A 19,584-nucleotide genomic window follows, 5' to 3' on the forward strand; every position below is an offset into this window, starting at 1 on the left:
AGCTAGTTGATGACCAAAACCAACGTTATGAGACTGATATTTCTGTTTAGCTTACTGAGAAATCTCCACCAGAGGGGACAAATAACTCCAAAAGGGACTCTAGGGGTCCCATTCTCAACCTAGCAAATGATGCCAAGAAACAAAAGAAGTGGGGCCCTGTTGAGGCTACTAGGCAGTGGTAGAGTTAATATTAAAGGCAATATTGTGTTGGAGATTGCACAAGAACTGAAGAAAAAGAAATATTTGGAAATCCCTGGAAAGTACCACTCCAAACTTCAAGGTATTATTTCAAAAAAACCTTTCTCTATCAATCAGCAAGATAAACTAATAAAGAATGCTTTAGATATAGGAGTAGTTATCAATGATAAATGTGAGTCTGGTTTACAAGGAGCTGAGGGCACCTCTGTACCAGCACCCATTACTTTTTCCTGCTACTAAGTTACATGCCTCTTTTACCTGTCATGTTAGGTAGATTAACAATGTATGCTCTAATTCCCCCGCTTCTATTGCTCTTGGTGGGTTTAGTGCTTCTCCACCCAAAACTCTTGAACATCTGGAGAATGTTCAAGATGAGGATGAACTATGGACCATGATCCATAATTACAAATGGGGCAAGCACCCCATGAAAAAGCATTTCCCATGAATTAGCCTTTCTAGAATGTTAGGGGCATAGATGCTCCTGGTAGGAAGCATAATATTAGTGACTCGATTAGTAAGACCAAACCTTCTATCTTAGGCTTTCAAGAAACCAAAAAACAAACTATCTTTGATACCTTTTTGAAATATTTGACTGGTAGTAGAATTTTCTCCTGTTCCTTACTCCCTGCTAAAGGCTCTATTGGAGGCATCCTGATGGGGGTTGATGAGGAGATTTTGAAGTTCTCAGCTCGCAGATTGGGACCTTCTCTGTTTCCTGCCATGTCAAAGCTAAGACTTTAGGGGCCAACTTAATTTAGAGTGGTCATTGTCTATGGCTCCTCTTATGAGGAACATAAGGATAGTTTCATGTCTGAATTGCATAGTATGTTTGTGGACTGTGAAACACCTACCATTATTGGTGGGGACTTCAACATGGTTAGGTATAATATAGATAAGAGTAATGGTAGAGTGAACAATAAATGGTGTGACAAATTTAATGCTTGGATTGAGATTTGGAGCCTTTTAGAAAACAAATTAGGGAATAGGCGGTTTACATGGGCCAACAACCAAGCAAACTTGATCATGTCTACCATTGACATGGTCTTTTATTCTACTAATGTTGATAGGCTTTTTCCTTTATCCTCCATTCAAGCTTTGCGTAGACTAGGTAGTGACCACACCCCCATCCTTTGGGATTTTGGGACTGGTATCCTACCTAAGAGCTCTAGTTACAAGTTTGAAAAATGGTGGTTGCTTAGGGATGACTTTAAGGCAATAGTTGAGAAAGCTTGGTCTATCCCAGTTAAGAGTAATAGCTCCATAGAGACTTGACAATCTAAGGTCACAAACTTCAGGAGGGTGACTAAAGGGTGTAGCCACAACATAGAGGCTGAGCTTAGACACATCAAGAAATATTTGATGGAGGAGTATGATGCTTTAGATATCAAATCTAGATCTGAGGAGCTTAATTCAGAATTGCAGGGTAGAATTAAGGCTATTAGAGATGAAATATCAAAGATTTGGCTTAAAGAGGAAACTAAAGCCAAGCAGAGGTCTAGGGATAGATAGATTAAGGAAGGATATAGGAACACTACATATTTGAATGTTGTGGCTAACCAAAGGAGGATGACAACTCTAGTTCACTCCCTCCATGGCCCACATGGCCCTACTTCTGATAATAAAGAGATGTTAGATATAGCTGCTACCTATTATAAAAACCTTTTTGCTAACGAAGAGCACTCTAGGTTTGAGCTTTCTAATGATTTGTTTGCTGACTCTGAGAAAGTAACCCCTGTAGAGAATGAGCTCCTCTACGCTCCTTTCTCTGAATAGGAAGTTAGGACAACTGTCTTTGGGTCTTACCTTGATGGGCTCCCTTTTTTCTTTTTTCAGAAGTTTTGGGATTTGGTTAAGCATGATTTAATGGCTATGTTCTCAGATTTTCATGCTAGTAAGCTTGATATATATAGATTAAACTTTGCCAGACCAACCTTGATCCAAAAGAGCGTGATGCTTCAGTAATGAAAAACTCCAGTCCAATTAGCTTGTTAAATTGTGTCTTTAAGATTTTTACTAAGGTCCTGACTAATAGACTATGAGCTATCATGAATTGGCTTATTTCCAACAATCTGCCTTTATCAAAGGTAGATACATCCTGGAGAGAGTGCTGATAGCATGAGCTTATCCATACTGTAGTTAGGTCTGATAGTTAGGGAGTAGTCCTTAAACTTGACTATGAAAAGGCTTTTGATAGGGTGGATTTACACTTCCTGGGTCACCTTCTCAAGCTTAGAGACTTTGATTCTAGATGGCTCGAGTGGATGTGGAAGATCACTCACCAATGGTCTGTTGGAGTGAAGCTTAACAATCTAGAAAGTAATTTCTTCCTCATAGGAATAGGTCCGAGACAGGGGGACCCTATATCACCCCTCCTTTTTAATTTAGTTGTAGATGCTCTCACTAGGATGCTTATGAAGGCATCTAGTAAAAACCTTTTCAAGGGGCTTGGGCATTCTATTTACTCTAGGGGATTCATCAGCTTGTAGTATGCCGATGACACCATCATGTTTGTGGACAAGGACCCCATTCTAGCTGCAAACGTCAAGTGGGTCCTCACCTGCTTTGAACAAGTCTCAGGAATGAGGGTCAATTATGACAAGAGTGAGTTGATTCCCATCAACCTCGAAGGTGATGATCTCAATTCCCATGTTGATATATTTGGATGTCCCATAGGTAAATTCCCCTTGAAATACCTAGGGATTCCTTTGCATTATGAGAAGTTGTCCAGAGAAGATATTCAACCTTTGGTTGATAAGATACTTAAGAGGATTGCTGGCTAGAGGGGTAGATTGCTATCTTATGCAGCTAGGATTACTCTTATTAAAGTCTGCTTAGTCAGTATCCCCATTAACCTCCTTTCCTTCTCTAAAATTCCTAAATGGGTTGTTGATCTCATCAACACCCAAATGGCAAACTACTTGTGGAATGAATTTGAAGGACACAGAGAAATCCATTTAGCAAATTGGCCTCTAGTTCCTATGAAGAAAGAATTTGGGGGCCTAGGAATTTTCAATCATCATGATCTTAACATTTGTCTCTTAGGCTCATGGGTCAAGAGATATGTGAATAGTGAAGGTAGGATGTGGAGGGACATAGTAGATAACAAATATAATACATCTCCAAACATCTTCTGTATCCAAGACAATGTATCTTCAAACTTCTGGAAGGGGTAGTTTGGGCTTCCAAATCTGTCAAATTTGGATACATACATGTGACTGGAAATGGTCTTAAAGTGAGATTCTTGGAAGACATTTGGTTTGGATTTTCCCTTTTGTCTATTCAATTTTGGGATCTTTACTACATTTGCAGAGAGCAAGGTAAAACTGTTAGTCAGGTTTTAGATAACAATGTGATAAAACTCACATTTAGAAGGGTTTTCTCCCCTTTCATGAATATGTGGTATGAACTGGAAGCTGTGGCCTCGAGTATTACTTTTTCTAGTGATATAGATTCCTTGGTATGGCAATACATTGCATCTCGGTCATATTCTACCAGTTCTCTATATATTATCATCAACTATAGAGGAGTAACTCCAATTTTTATTCATGCTATCTGGAAATTGGTTGTACCACCTAGGATTCACATCTTTCTATGGTTGTTTGCCCACAACAAACTTGTGACCAGAGATAATCTCCTGAAAAGGAACTTACATAAATCCGTGGATTGTGTGTTCTATTCTAAGCTTTAAAGTATCCAACATCTTTTATTTGAGTGTGTGGTTGCCCAACATATTTGGCAGGAGGTTAGCTCTTTCTTTAATACTAGATCATTGATGGCGTGCGTTGCTGCTCCCATCCATTTTGGCATTATAGTGTTAGGGACTGATAAAAATATATGAAGCCATATAGTCTACTTGTTAAATTGAAACAACATGGCAATTCGTTTCATGGTGTAGCCTTATGATGCAAAATCTCAAGAGTACTGCTATATGGAGAACTTCCCCTTGAATTAGTTACATGTACTAATAAGTATTTATGCAAATATATGGTGGCATGATTGGGTGCCAATATGTTACATATTTAGGAGGGTCACTACGTAGCCCAACTGCTGACATTACTTAGTTGGCGACATCAGTTAATACAATGCATAATCTGACAATTGACAACTCGTTACATAAGATTAGTCCCATCAGATTTACTCCATGTTCCTCAAAATATAGTTCCCACCATCATGAATGTTTTGAACATAAATTTATGCATAGTTGATCATGACAGCACATTTCTTAGTATCATATATTTCTTGAATGTTAGCATAGGTCATGCAGATAAGGAAACAGATTGTTTAACTGCATCATAAAGAAAAGATTCTCTTGAAACTTCACGTCAGTAATACTCATGCATTTCAAGCATATGAAGTGGCAAACTCCTTGGTATCAACTTTGTATCAGTAGATGGTATCAGAGAATAAGAGAGAAAGCTTATTATAACCTTACATAATAAAATTGGTAGAGAAGTGACTCACAACGATTGGGTCATCTTGTTATCATAACACTTAGCATCAAATCGGGAGCCCCCTGGCTCTCCATTCATGCGCCATGGTTGTATTAAATAAAAACATGAGCATGTTTTTTAGGGGGGGGGACATGAGCATGTTAGAGACAAACGAACATTTCAAGGATACTGAAAGCTATAGTTAATATCATTTACCAAAGATAGTCAGTTTTTCTTTTAAAAACACACAACCTGTAGAGATAGCAATAGGCTTACGCAAAAAAAAACTATAAATCACCAAAAGTTGGCAAAGCTGAATGACCAAATGAAACACATACTGCAATGCTACATCATATGGACATAGAATATAATATCGTTGAGAGATTTTCGTGGAAAGAAAAATGTTAAGAGATAGTGGTGCAGTCAAGCTATGGAGCCAATTACTCTAATTGCAACATATTACTCAGGACGGTCCCTAATTTGATCTCTAGCAAGCATGAATTGTTTCACAAGTGGGTTCACATATGCATTACTTTTGTAACAATAGTCTGATCCAATACACAGTTAATATCTTCATCTTGCTTACACAATCCTTCTATTTTATGCTCGATTAACGATCAATATCTTATATGTATAGTCAAGATGTTGTCGTTTTCATCGCTGTGAAGTTTGCTTTGCTAAGTATCTACAACATTTAATATTTCATTTGCTCATTTTTTGTGAACAAACTTGCATACAGCAAAAACAACAGCCGGTAGCTAGCGCTATTTTATTTCAATCAAAGTCACACTCACGAGTGGCATTACATAGTAATATGACTTGGATACTAACCTGGCCGACTGGAGCGGCAAGAGAGAACCCAACACCCAGCAGAACATAGATCAAACCCAACAATTCAGAGCACATGCACTGGAGTAAGCAAAACAACGTCAACAAATGCATCCAGGGAGTTGCCAACATCACGTGTCAAATAAAACCAAGGTCAAGTGCTCCACACCACTGACCTCATCTATAAATGCAGATCTGTATCAGCTGACATGATGCATACATGTCCTTTTGTCGCATGCCCTGCTACACAAATCAACAATTAACAGATCACATGCATCGATAGTAGAATGGAATGAAAAGCAAACATCATGTGGCTTTGAGGAGGGAGATTATACCAATAGATAGAAGAATAAGAACCACCATAAGGAAGCACTTTCAACATCGATCGGCCTGACCAGTCGCCCACACCCTTAGTGAAAAACATTCTCCACCTACAGAGCGAGAAGGGAGGAGGAGGAACCACTCCCGCTGAGCCAACCCGTGTCTCCTGAAAGAAAGGAGTCAAGCCTGATGGGAGGATTTGAGATACACGCCCAGCCACGCCATAACCACGTCATCGGAAGGGGGAGGAGAGGTGACGAGATGGATTGTTGCACGAGGAAGACTAATAGATCAAGACAAAATATCTCCCGGTCCACTATAGGCATCTTGTGTAAGGGGGTGAACTGTACCTGCAGGGAAGGAACAACGGGTGTGGAGGAAGGGCAAAAGCGCGGCGACCATCTTGGATGTAGCTCGCCTGGGACGCCGGTTCTACCCGCAGCGCCGCCAAGTCTTCATGGGCTTTGCCGCTCGGGTTCATGGTCAGAGGAGTGGGACGCGCGCGTCGTCATGGTGCTAATCCGGATCTCTGGGATCGTCCGTCATCGTTGTTCACTTCACCTTCGCCGACGTGGGGTTAGGTCTGGAGCGTGATTGGATGGTTGGGGCCGGGTGAGGGAAGAAGGTGCGGAGTCGCTGATTCTGGATCAGATGGCTTTCGGGCTGGGAGGCCCAATCAACCACATTGCTTGGTTTTTTCTCCCGGAGTAGCGTCCACTTAGGACAGCCCGCAAACGGTGCATTAAGGGCAGATCTACGGCCAGAGACCATCCATATGCGAAATCGAATGGTTAAAAATACGGATAGCGTGAGAGAGCTCAGATTAGGCTCGCTTATACTGTCCTAAATAAATGCATCCGGGAGATTCTGTCACTAGTATTTCCTCTCTTTGGGTGGCTGGAAAAAGATTAGATGCTCCAAATATTGTCTTTGCTATTGCTCTTTGGGCTTTATGGAAGCACATGCACAATTTGGTGTTTAATGGTGTGCCTTGGCTGTCTCTTGAACATATTTGATCGCTTTTTTAAGAACAATCAAGAAATTGCGTGTGCTCTACAAGGATCACATGCTGAAGATGATAGACTCGTTATGTCTCCACCTCCAAAATCTGCTGTGAGGGACAATGGTGATCATGATGGGGTAGACACCTTCAAGGAGATCACGTCTCCACACAAGCTGAGGGGAGGAGGTGTTGTTGCTGGGCACAGCCCCGTCTCTGTTCTGGAAGTCTCGGGATCTCCAACATCCCTCCTATTTATGAAAGTGAAAGTGGTCCCGTTAAGCTGTCACTTATCTCAGTTTAATTGTCTTGTGGTGTCAACCGTGAGGATGCCTACTGTTATCAGTCATTTTAGCTGTTTTAGCCGCTAGACTCCTTTCTTCTACTATATTTGCATAATGTAGCAGACCTGTTTTTGCGGGCTTCTTTCTAAGTAACGGACCCAAGGAACCCCTCTTTGTTGATCTAAGAAACCTAAATGCCCTGACCCGCACATATAGCTGCGGAGAGGCGCATATCCGGGTCCCCTCATATTTTTTTACACGACGACGAGTTTTTAGTGGATCTGTTCAGACCGTAAAACAGTCAAAACCCGCATATCGTCTGAAATTTTCCGGATCGATGAGCTTTTAGCGGATACTAACGGTACAGATGCTCTTAATGAAAAAGCAGCAACTTGCCGTGTTTCGTCAATTTTCTTTTCTACATCAAACATATTATCTTATATAAGAGTGTCTCCTAACTTCATGTTAAAAATTGTCTCTTAATAAGCACCGTTCCTTATCTGATCGGATGATTAGAAGGAAAAACGCAGTCCTTCCGTGGATCTAAATCCTCTTTTCAACCAGGACCAAGGAGGGGTCAGAAACAAACAACGTATTTGGCAATATTTGGGAAGAGGATCGGAAGTTTAGTATAGGGGGTTATATTAAGATTTGACATGTGATGAGCCATTTTATTCCCAATCCCTATTTGGTGCATTGTGGAAATTTGAGGAGAATTTTTATTTCTTTGTTTGGTTCATGGGAATTGACGAAAGAGTAGACCAGGAAAGTGAACATAAATTATGACGAAGGGTTAAAGATTGTGAGTCACTAAGACTAGTCACAATGGGAGTAACTTAACAAGTAATATCACACATTTCAATACAAGATTGCTTATGTGGCAGATAATTAATGAGAAGAGAGGGGTTTGTGGTAACTTAGCTAGTTACTGTAATATCACACATTTCAAGGCATAATGAGTCTATAGCCTAATAAATGAACTCTTTTATGATACCACTCATATGTTACTACCCATTATGAAGATAGTAACATAGACTAGTAACATCGGCAAGTTACTACTCTATGATACTTCCCATTGTGAGCACTCTAAGACTACCCACAGTGAGAGTAACATATGTAGTAACATCACACATATGTAGATAAAATGTATGATGTGGCAAGCAATAAATGAAGAAAGAGAGACATGTGATAACATAGCTACTTACTACTAGTATGAGTAACATCACATATATCAAGATAAGATGAGTCTATAGCCTAATAAATAAAGTGTTGTATGTTATCATACATATGTTACTTCCCACTATAAAAATAGTAACATAGAATAGCAACATGTTACTACCCATTGTAGCTAGTCTAAAATAAGTCCCTTCCAACTTCCACCTATCTCGTGATAATAAAACGGTGAAAGCTGGAGTATCAAATTCCATCCTTTTCCTTTATAAATTTACAGCCCCCTAACCAAATACTACTACGTAATAGATTTAAAATCTCGTACCGCTTTAATTTCCATTCCGTCACTCTAATTGACCCAACCAAACACGCTGAAAAGAGCCAAGCTAACCGAGACCGAGCACAACCAAAGCAAAAACGCGCACACATGAGCAGAGCACAGTAGCCAAGCAACAGCGAGCGAGCCACAGTCGGTCACTCCCACCACCGCTCCCGATTCCTTCAGCCGCCGGCAGCGCTGCCATCCTCGGCTAGAGCTTCTCCATCCCCTATCCCTATATACCGCGATCTCCTCCAGAACCACCGTCCGGGACTGCTGCTCCGCTTGCTCGCCCCCGTTGGAGATCCGCCCGGAGCGACATTTGTCTTTCTGGGTAAACCCTAGTCTCAATTGATTTGTGTTTTTCTTTCGTCCGTTCTGCGAAAAATCGAGGCTTTTCGAAGCACTCCGTGCGCCTCTTACGCAGTCTGCTGTTGCTAGTGTCTGGGGTTTTTTCCCGTCCCTGGACGTTTGTGTCGGTGCGACTGCCTCGGAAATTCGGCGGGCGCATTCACCACTGGTTGTATGCTTGGGATCTCGGAGCTTGTAGGATTCTCATTTGGAGCTAGAGTTGGGCGCCGGATCCTTTTGTTTATTTATTATTATTTTGAGATGCGCCAGAGAACTATTTGATCTTGCTGCTGGGAATGTGCTGGCCATTGCTTTGTGGTATTTTTGGCGATGTTGATTTACTGCTTCTGTTGCCATCTCATACGCCCAATCTTTTGCGCCAAACATTTTCCTAAACTTGAGTGTAGTTTGTCGAAAATACAAAATACTTATGTCGGATAAGAGTTTGGACGCCATCCATGAGCTATGCCCAAAGGAGCCACATGCAAAGATTTAATTTAGTTTTGTTGCCCTCCATGCTGTTTCCGGTAGTCTAGTGGTTGATTTGCTGGAGGATTTGGATATAGTATAAAGAGGTGATGTGAGCCACAAAGTGAACTTATCTCTCTGGCCCTAACATTCTAAGGCAATTAATCATTTTGGGAAACCGTGTATCTCTAATTTCAGTGAATATAGTACTTCCTCCGTTCACAAATATAAGATGTTTTGGTTATTTTAGTATGGACTACATACAGTCTGAAATGAGTGAACAAACACACTAATACATGTCTATATACATCCAATTCACAGAACATCTTATAAGTATTTGTGAACGGAGGGAGTACTATGGTATGGTTGTGCTTGTAAGTTGAAGCCATGGCAAGACAAGTGGGAGCTTCTTGATATACATCCAATTCACAGAACATCTTATAAGTATTTGTGAACGGAGGGAGTACTATGGTATGGTTGTGCTTGTAAGTTGAAGCCATGGCAAGACAAGTGGGAGCTTCTTGATATTACTCCCTCCGTTCCAAATTACTCGTCGCAGAAATGGATGTATCTAGAACTAAAATACATCTAGATACATCCATACCTGCGACAAGTAATTCGGAACGGAGGGAGTATCATATAAGTGTAAGCCAAATCCCAAGTGAACTGAAGCCCCAATGGGAGTGAGCTTCTAGGACATGTAAAAGGAAACTCCAGTGAGCTGGTTCGTTTGATATGCTTAATCCTGTCCTAGCCCCTTAAATGTTTGAACGCAATCATTTTCTCTTAACATGTCCCACTTCTGAGAGAGTGGAAACTGTGATTCTTGCTTTCAGCTTTGCTGTTTTCTGTAGGTAAATCAGTGATTTGGAATGTTTTTCCGAGCTGAAGCAGAGAAGTCTTGGAGCTGGATAATAATAATCTTCTAGGGATATGCTCCAACCAAGGGAAGCTGATGTGCCTGCACTCTTTGTTGTATTTATCGTACTTCCGGTGATAGCATATTTTCTTCTTGGGAGATGGCATGATTCTGTAAGTAAGAAAACAAGAGTAGGTGTGCTTGGCCAGAAAGCTGCAGAAGAAGCCTTCAAAGTTGAAACAATGGCATGCCCAGATGTTATATTGCCAGGACCGTCTCTGAGACCCATGCCTTATTTGAGATCTGTTCCTTCTTTAAGGTCAGAATACCACGAGTGTGCTACTTGTCGTGGCCCTGCAAAGACTAGGTGCTCCAGGTGCAAATCTGTTAGATACTGGTAAGATTCTGACCTATTATTCTCTGGTATGAACTTAAACTCCAAAAAGTCGTATACACGCAAATAGGTGTATGAATCTTACTTTATTATCTGCTGTTTATTTATTATAATGATTTCATTTCTGAAAAAGAACTGTACCATTATTATGTCACCAAAGTGGGCGAGTCACTTATTTCGTTTCATTGGTGACATATCAAATTTTAGTTAAGCTGGTAGGATTGAGCACTGGAAACAGCCTCTTGCAGAAATGTAGGGAAAGGCTGCGTACTATAGACCCAAAGTGGTCGGACCCTTCCCCGGATCCTGTGCAAGCGGGAGCTACGTGCACCGGGCTGCCCTTTTTTTTTGGTAGGATTGAGTACCCTGTCGCTGCATATAATCCAGCGCCTGATTGGAGCAAGCAACACATCTAATAACTCCAGTCTCTTAAAAATGCTGAATTTACAACTGATTTATCCCTGCACCATGACTCTGTTTGTCATGCGATACTCTCTTGCTTGTGTGATGAATGTAAAAATTATATTGCTCTGTTGTTGTGGCCACTTTTAATGCCACTTTGAATGTTCCACAGCTCTGGAAAGTGTCAAATTATACACTGGAGGCAAGGGCATAAACAAACATGCCAGCAGTGGCATGTTAATGGTGGTAGCAACTCTGGTGGACTATCTCCGACGGAGAGTTCTGAACAAATGCCGTTCTTGACTAACCTGAATTCACCTCTTCCAGGGGGTGACAGTCACCTGCATGACATGAATTTTGACACAGTATCAGAGCCATCCTTTGCGACAACTGATAGCTATATTCTTGATACTGATCTATTCCTGACAGACAGAAGCAACATGAATGAATCAAATCAAAGTCTTCTTTCAATAGTAAATAGCGCTTCTGTTGCATCTTGTGAAAAGAGCAATTACAGTGTTGATGAAGAAACCAACTCATCTGAGATTTTATCAGCAAATAAGGTAGCATATCTTCTAGTTCATTTTTTATTCTCCAAGTTTGTGTCATTCAGTTCTTTACCTTGCGCTTTCAGGTTTCAAACAACAGTTATGGTTGTTTAGATGAAAAGAATGGCAACCATGATTTTACTTATCCTCTCAATAATACGGTACAACAACCCAATAATTGTGCTCCTGAAACAACAAAATGTCCAAAAGCAAGCATCACAGTTTATGAACCCGACATGGGTGTCTATTTTACTTCTGATATGACGAGTTCTTGCGAGGGGCCATATTCTTCCGCAACAGAGTCACTACAGAGGAGCAAATCATCTTGCAAATATAGTGGGCGAGGAAATGTGATTTATATGAAGCCTCCTTATCCACCAGGTAAGGTGGTTTCATCACAAAAAACACAGGAGGTGTTGGCATCATATCAATACAATGTCCATCAAAAGAACACTTCCTGCAAAAATGAGCAAAGTAATGTTTCTTCTCTCTTGAAGCGGGCTACCTTTTCCTTGTATTTTTCTCTTTAATCTCACATATGTATTGTATCCTGTAGGATCTGCAAAATCAAGTGTTTCAACGAACAACAATTTACAAGGATGCACTGGAATCTCAAAATTAGGAGCATCCAAGGTTGAAGTCTTGAAGAAGCCCTCAAAATTTCTCAAAACCAGCCTGGTGGGTTTAATCAATGATAACAAGAGGAGTAAGGTTTGGAATCATCTATGATAACTCTTGTCTTGAGTTACTGCGCTGTTTTGGTATGTAATGTTACTTTGTTCTAAATAGGAATTTCAGGTATTGTTTCGCTATGAAGATCTTGTTAAGTTCTTCCAGTATGAAGTACGGGGTATTTCTCCCAGAGGTCTTTTCAACTGTGGGAACAGGTATTACCATTGTCTTTTTTTTTGACGGGAAGGTATACTTTATTAACTCAAATAACGGTTACATCATCCGCTAGAAATTTAACAAGAAAATTAGGAGGTGCATCCGCCCAAATGAGGGTCGTTTGCACACCCCCACTTTGCCAGCTCGTGAGCTACTACATTTGACTCTCTAAAGCAATGCTCAATAGTAACCTTCCCAAAATCATTCAAGATATTTCGGCAATCATCTAACACAGGCGCTGCAACCATTGAATGGCCTTCGTTTAGCTTTATGGCATCCACCACAATACTGTTGTCCATTCTTACCATCAACTTAGCACATCCCACACTTAGGCTAATTTTAAACCTTCAAACAGTGCCGCTGCTTCTGCCGCGACAACATCAGCGGCGTGTTCAAGTCTTGCTGTTGCAGCTGTGATGAAACGGCCTTTATGATCCCTGACAACCGCCCCGCATGCACCTGAATTTGTCCCAGCAAAATAGGATGCGTCCACGTTCAGAACTAGAAGCCCTGGTAAGATGGCCACTTGTTTAATTTAGCAACAGTCGGACATTTCCCTACAGCACGAGCGTAGTTGAGGGCAAGCGCCAATCGCAGGTGCTGTCCTCTCCGGCGTTTGCAGCTCCTCCCCTTTGATGAATTCTCTCCGCTGCAACCACAGATACCAGCATGTTGTGGCTATCATCTCCGATAGCTCAACCTGACCAGTGTACGCCTTCTGATAAGCTTCATCGCATAATAAGAAATCGATAACAGACGCACCAGCTCGGTCTATTACAGCAGCAAACTGAATCTCTGCGCTGAGTCCGAGTGCATCCCAAACGGCCTTCGATCGTGCACACTGGAATAGGACATGAGATATATCCTCCGCACCATCTTGGCAGACTGGGCATTGAGATATACTCCCTATATGGCGATTTGCGAGAACACTGAAGCATGGGATAGCATTGTGTAAGCATCGCCACAGAAAAATCTTTATCTTTGCTGGCACCTTCAGACTCCATAACTTGCACCAGATTGGGTGTGGCGCCGTGGAGTAACGTACTAGGCCCAGATCATTCTCATCAAAATTTGCCTCCCATTGTTTATAATACGCAGACCGAACTGAGAAAACCCCGTTCTTTGTTAATTGCCACGCTACAAAATCTTCTGTCTCCGCATGAAATAAAGGGATCTGCAAGATGCGCTCGGCATCAATGTGCCAGAAGTTCTCACGGATCAACTGCTCATCCCACTCTCCAGAAATTGGGTCTATTAACTCACATACCCGGGTTAGCACTTGGTTTCCCCGGACAGTGATGATTTTCCTTGACGCACTGTTCGGTATCCAGCAGTCATTCCATTGTCTTTGTTAAACTGTCGTGCTGACTTAATTTGTTTTTGTTCTTATATGCGAATTTTGTAGAAGGGGGGCCTTGGTGCAGCGGTAAAGCTGTTGCCTTGTGACCATGAGGTCATGGGTTCGAGTCCTGGAAACAACCTCATGTAGAAATGTAGGGAAAGGCTGCGTACAAAAGACACAAAGTTGTTGGACCCTTCCCCTGATCCTGCACAAGCGGGGGCTATGTGCATCGGGCTGCCCTTTTTTTGTGCAAATTTTGTAGAAGATGAACAACATGCAATATGTTCTGGAAATAACCAATCTAAGAATCTTAACAGGAGGGGTGAAACTGAATTTCCAGTAGGAGGTGATTCACAAGTATCAAACACATAGATTGGTAAATCAGCAAATTTTAAAAATGGTGCAACAATATAATTAAATCATACTGTACGTGCAGCTAAATAAAATTAAGATAATTCCTGTGTACCAAAAATATTACGAAAGAATTAATTTAAATAAGGTGTACTTTATTTAGTCAAGCAAATTGTGAGCCAAATGTTGCTTCTTCTGTTTCTGCAAATTGAACATTTAATTAGTTAAATTGTAGCTTGTCATGGGTTATATGTAATGACTATTGTCCTTTCTTGCAGCTGCTATGCTAATGCTGTTCTACAATGCCTCATGTGCACAAAGCCCCTGATGATCCACCTGCTTCTGAGATTGCATTCTAAAGACTGTAATACTAAGCCCATAACATTTGCCCCTTCAGTACTGTTGTCTGCACAGGGTAAAAGTAATAATACAGTTGTCTACTCCTGTCCGTCTTACACTTTGTTATCTTCGTATAGGTTGCTCAAAGAACTGGTGTCTTATGTGCGAACTTGAGCAATATGCTTCAACTTTACGTGAAAGTGGTGGACCTGTGTCTCCAAGCAGAATCCTTTCGAATCTAAGGAACATTGGATGTCGCTTGGGTGGTGGAAGTCAGGAAGATGCTCATGAATTTTTAAGGTAGTTTAGCTGACATGTTAGATTTAATTCCTCTTATTCTATTTTTTTCATTCCTCTTTTTTCTCACTATTTCCTGTTGATTCTAACAAGGGTGGTCTCTGATTTAGATGAAACCGATTCTAACAAGGGTGGCCTCTGATTTAGATGAAACCAAAGTTTCGGTGTTTCGCTTTTAACATATTCTGTTAGTCACAACGCAATCAAAATTTGTTCTGAATATTGTGGAGTGACTACTAATAGAAAGTTAGAACTGTGGAGACAGACTTTGTAATCAAGATTTTAGGCTCAGTAGAACTAAAACTGAGTAAGTTGGGGTGCGGTTTCAGTACATGGGGTGCCTTGATGGGCAGGTGGTACCTCAGAAGGACACCTTTCAATATTTGGGGTCGATGCTGCAGAAGGATGGTGATATTGATGAAGATGTGTGCCATCAAATCAAAGCCAGATAGATGAAGTGGCACAAAGCTTCTGGCGTCCTCTGTCATAAGTGTCACAAAAGCTAAAAGGCAGGTTCTATAGGATGGCAATTCAACCTGCGTTGTTGTATGGCGCAAATTGTTGGCCAACTAAAAGATGACATGTCCAACAGTTAGATGTAGTAGAGATGCACATCCACACATGAAAGGATCGGGTCCAGAATGATGATATACATGAGAGTTGGGGTAGCACCAATTGAAGAGAAGCTTGTCCAACATCGTCTGAGGTAGATATAGTTAGGGTAGCACCAATTGAAGTGAAGCTTGTCCAACATTGTCTGAGGTAGATATAGTTGGGGTAGCACCAATTGAAGTGAAGCTTGTCCAACATCGTATGAGATAGTTTGGTCATATACAACGTAGGCATCTAGAAGTGCCGGTGCATAGAGGAAGATTAGAGTGTGTTGTTAATGTCAAGACAGGTCGGGGTAGACCAAAATTGACATGGGAGTAGTCCGTAAAGAGAGACCTGAAGGACTGGAATATCACCAAAGAACTAGCCTATCCCAACTTGTTTGTAGAAGTTAGCTATCCACGTGCCAAAACCATGACTAGGTCTCGAGATCTTATGGATTTCAACTCTAGCCTACCCCAACTTGTTTGGGACTGAAAGGCTTTGTTATTGTTGCTTGTTGCTGTTAACTGATGATTGACTGATAATCCTGTTTAATTGAAACAGAAAATAAGAAAGATCATCAGTCCAAGAAGGCAACAACTAATCTCTCCCTAGTCTCCTGGAACAGACTAGTCTATTAATTTGTTGATGTATTCTGAATATTTAAGAGGCTTTAAATATGTCCTTTTCTTATATTCTCATGGTCTCTTATGTCAACACTATCAAGTGGGTTGGGGAAAATGGGAAGGGGAAAATGACAATTGTTGCTCTAAATCTGTCAGACCTACTCTATCCCTTTTGTATTGATCATGTATTAACATTTTGTTCATAATGTGCTTGATTTTCAACACAACCAGGCATCTTGTGATGTCTATGCAAGCAGCGTGCCTGGATGGACTGGGTGGTGAGAAGCAAGTAGAACAAAGCTTGCAGGAAACTACACTGATACAACAGATGTTTGGTGGACGCCTTAAATCGAAGGTAACTCGTAATTTTCTGACTTGATTTCATTTTTAGTGCTGCAAATTTCCTTAATCGTGTGCTCAAGTTGTTACAGTTTATATCGAATATCCTTTTGCGTGTGTGCATAAGTTGCAGATTCGTTCCTTGTATTTTCTTTTCTGCTGGCTCTCTAGCTAGTTAGTTAAGCACTATTTTTCTATCATATACTAACTAATTTAGTAAATGAAACAAGGTTAAGTGCCTCAGATGCCATCATGAATCTGAAAGATACGAGAATATAATGGATCTTACTTTGGAGATTCATGGTTGGGTGGAGTCCTTGCAAGATGCTTTGACACAGTTCACTGCTCCTGAAGATTTAGATGGGGATAATATGTATAAATGTGGAAGGTACTGTGGCAAACTAACAATCTTCTCATCATTTTGATCGGACCACAGCATATTAAAGCTTGTTAATTTTACTGCAGGTGTTGTGCTTATGTTAAAGCTAGAAAACAGCTAAGCGTGCATGAAGTGCCGAACATATTAACAGTAGTTTTAAAAAGATTCCAGGTATTATGTATTTCATCTCTGTATGCAATATTGATCTGGCCCAGTATCTTTGTATTATCTCTAATTTTCAGCTGCATGTTTCGAAGTATAGTAATACTTGTGTGCAGTTATCATAGAGTATACATTTGTCAGTATGATATTAATGACTAATTTATGTAGAATTTCATGATGTTGTGTTTTACATCTTCAAATTGCAACCAAACCCCGCTAAAACTAAATGAAGCTCATTTTGAAGAAGTTTCCTTAGCACACTAATATAATTGTTTGTTTGATTGCTTATTAAGATTAGTTTATTGAGCTAATTTTGTTCGTGCTTCAGACAGGAAAGTATGGCAAGATTAACAAATGTGTCACTTTTCCTGATATGTTGGACATGGTTCCTTTTGTGACTGGGGCTGGTGATCACCCGCCTCTTTACTTCTTGTATGCTGTGGTTGTACATGTGGATACAGAAAATGCATCATTCTCTGGTCACTACATATCGTATGTCAAAGATATGCAGGGAACATGGTTAAGAATTGATGACTCAGAGGTATTCATAAATTTCCTTGAAGTAGATTAAGAACTTCTGTATGTGTTGCTTTTAGAAGTTATTCTAGACTAGTGGAATCACATAGATATGTATTTCTTTTAAAGAAGCAAACATAATCACGAGTTTAGAAAACTAGCAGCTCATAGTATACTCTTTTGAAATGCAATTATGTTGTAATCTTACTGTTTTAGTGCTTATGGAACTTGAAATGAATTGAAGTCTGCTTGTGCTTTGTGACGGCGAACAATCAAATAGTCACACTTATTTCATGTGATGTCTTTTCTGTAGTCATATTTTTATACGGTCATGTATGTTTACAAAATATAAAATCTGGGAATTTGTGTGAGCTGATGTGGCTACTTGTTTCTTGTTATACGAAGGTCAAGGCTGTATCATTGAATCAAGTTATGTCAGAAGGTGCATATATGCTATTCTACTTGAGGTACAGCCAGCCTGTGATATTTGCCATCTAATATTCGAGTTATTTCCTTGTCTTCACTAGTCTTAACATTTATCATTTAGATCTTTTCCTCGCCCTCCGAGGATATACATTGAGAAAGGCCTATTGCCTGATCCATCATCTTCATATCGTCACTCATCAAAATCCTCCAAGGGCTCTTCTAAACAAGAGAAGAAGCAGACAGAATCATTCTTTACTTCTGATGATCAAAGCCGTGGTATTTATGATTTTAGACCAGAGGAGGAAGGTTACAGGCAAGATCAGCATGCCAAGTTGAGGTCCCAAAATTTATATCACACCGATGATGCTTTTGCCGATTCGGTTAGCACGGACTTCTCGGACGCTACATCAAGTGAATGGTCCCTGTTTACCAGCTCTGATGAATCTTCGTTTACCACGGAAAGCACTAGAGATTCATTCAGTGTTGTGGATTATGGTGACAATGCTGGCCTTGATCCAATCACCTCAATTTTTGGGCCATATTATGCTCCTGACCATCCTCTTGGCAACTTTGTCTCATGTACAAGGCTCTCGCATTCCAATCCGCAAACAAGGTACTTCCCGGAAAGCATGGGTCTTGTCTCAGATTCTTCCTTGCCAACTCACCCCTACGGCAATGTACATAGAGGAAGATATCCAGACAGGGCTTGCGCGTCTTCAGCCGAACCTCTTGCTTCAGCAAACCAGCGAAGCTTGTATGGTAGGTATAACCATAGTAGAGATGGTTTTGTTCAAACATCTGGGTTTTGTCATATGTAATGGTCTACATCTGATAGTTTTAGCTGGAGCTGGGCTGATATGGTTAGCAGTGCTGTTAATATCGCCTCATGTTCTTTTATTTCAGATGAGGCATATTTAATTGTAGCTGCATATTCTAGATGTAGTTCACTCAGTGTAGTGAAGTAACTAGATCTGTCTAGATGCCTAGCTTTTGGGTTGACATGTTAGAACTCAGGGACTGGCTTTGTGAAAGCAAAGATGGCCAAGAATTTGTTTACTGTGCGAGAACTTCCATTTGCTTCCAGATTTCTATCATTTCTTGGCCAAAGAGTAAGAGCTGACCAGTAGCCAGTAGGATACTGCTGATTTGAGCCTATGGGGGCATCTCTTAACTGAAACAAAGTTTTGTTAAATTCCTATATTTGCTTGAAGAGGTAAAGCGGCCGATGCTAGGCGTCATAAGATCAGCCGGGTCCGCAGCCGTCTGATCCGTCTGTATCTGAAGTTTCTCGCACCAAGTTGCAGTGAGCAGCACGGAACTAGCTCTCGTCAGCGCTGTCTCTAGCCGTCTGATCCGTCCCATTCAACCGGCTGCTCCCGGCCTTCTCCATTTACATGGGCCCCATGAACCGTACACACTATCTCTATTTACTAGCTTTCACTTTTGCTTCACGTACCTACACGCTGGTAGCAAACAAACCACAAAGTACATCATGACTAGTCCACATGCAAGGTAAATTAGCCTATCCGATAATTGCAAAAAAAAAAGAAGAAAATAGATCATGACTTGGCCAAAGATTATGTCGTGCATGCCAAATCATTTGATGGGACGCATCGAGCGGTTCCAACATCGCCTTCTCTTTGTGCATACACCTTCCAACCAGCGGCCTGGTCACGACGTTTGCCGTGTACCCCACTAGTCCTCATTGCAACACCGTCGCCGTAACATCGCAACATCATCGACTGCCATCGTA

The 19,584-nt window shown here is 40.9% G+C and overlaps 1 protein-coding gene and 1 long non-coding RNA gene across 3 annotated transcripts; one reads left to right on the forward strand and one right to left on the reverse strand.

Moving 5' to 3' along the window:
* Positions 1–343: 343 nt before the first annotated feature.
* On the reverse strand, positions 344–6,476 carry LOC147964928 (uncharacterized). Its single transcript, XR_015607222.1, has 6 exons — positions 6,128–6,476; positions 5,792–5,943; positions 5,633–5,696; positions 5,460–5,537; positions 774–913; positions 344–679 (listed from the first exon to the last, which is right to left on the reverse strand). It is a non-coding gene; the product is annotated as an uncharacterized LOC147964928 (long non-coding RNA).
* A 2,134-nt stretch (positions 6,477–8,610) lies between these two features.
* Positions 8,611–18,887, forward strand: LOC125513181 (ubiquitin C-terminal hydrolase 15). 2 transcript variants are annotated; one of them, XM_048678214.2, is made up of 14 exons: positions 8,611–8,884; positions 10,224–10,625; positions 11,197–11,587; positions 11,659–12,046; positions 12,129–12,283; positions 12,371–12,459; positions 14,432–14,517; positions 14,630–14,792; positions 16,241–16,364; positions 16,579–16,736; positions 16,814–16,898; positions 17,218–17,430; positions 17,811–17,872; positions 17,953–18,887. In XM_048678214.2, exons 2-14 carry the CDS (start codon positions 10,303–10,305, stop codon positions 18,647–18,649), a joined length of 2,934 nt encoding a protein of 977 aa, XP_048534171.2. In that variant the 5' UTR covers positions 8,611–8,884; positions 10,224–10,302; the 3' UTR covers positions 18,650–18,887. The 2 variants fall into 2 exon arrangements, with proteins under 2 accessions (XP_048534171.2, XP_048534170.2); XM_048678213.2 differs by having other exon boundaries at positions 8,612–8,884; positions 12,362–12,459.
* The last annotated feature ends 697 nt before the right edge of the window (positions 18,888–19,584 follow it).

The sequence above is a fragment of the Triticum urartu genome, chromosome 6A, assembly GCF_056163025.1.
Source record: "Triticum urartu cultivar PI428250 chromosome 6A, HENAU_Tu73, whole genome shotgun sequence".
Classification (NCBI taxonomy): Eukaryota; Viridiplantae; Streptophyta; class Magnoliopsida; order Poales; family Poaceae; genus Triticum; species Triticum urartu.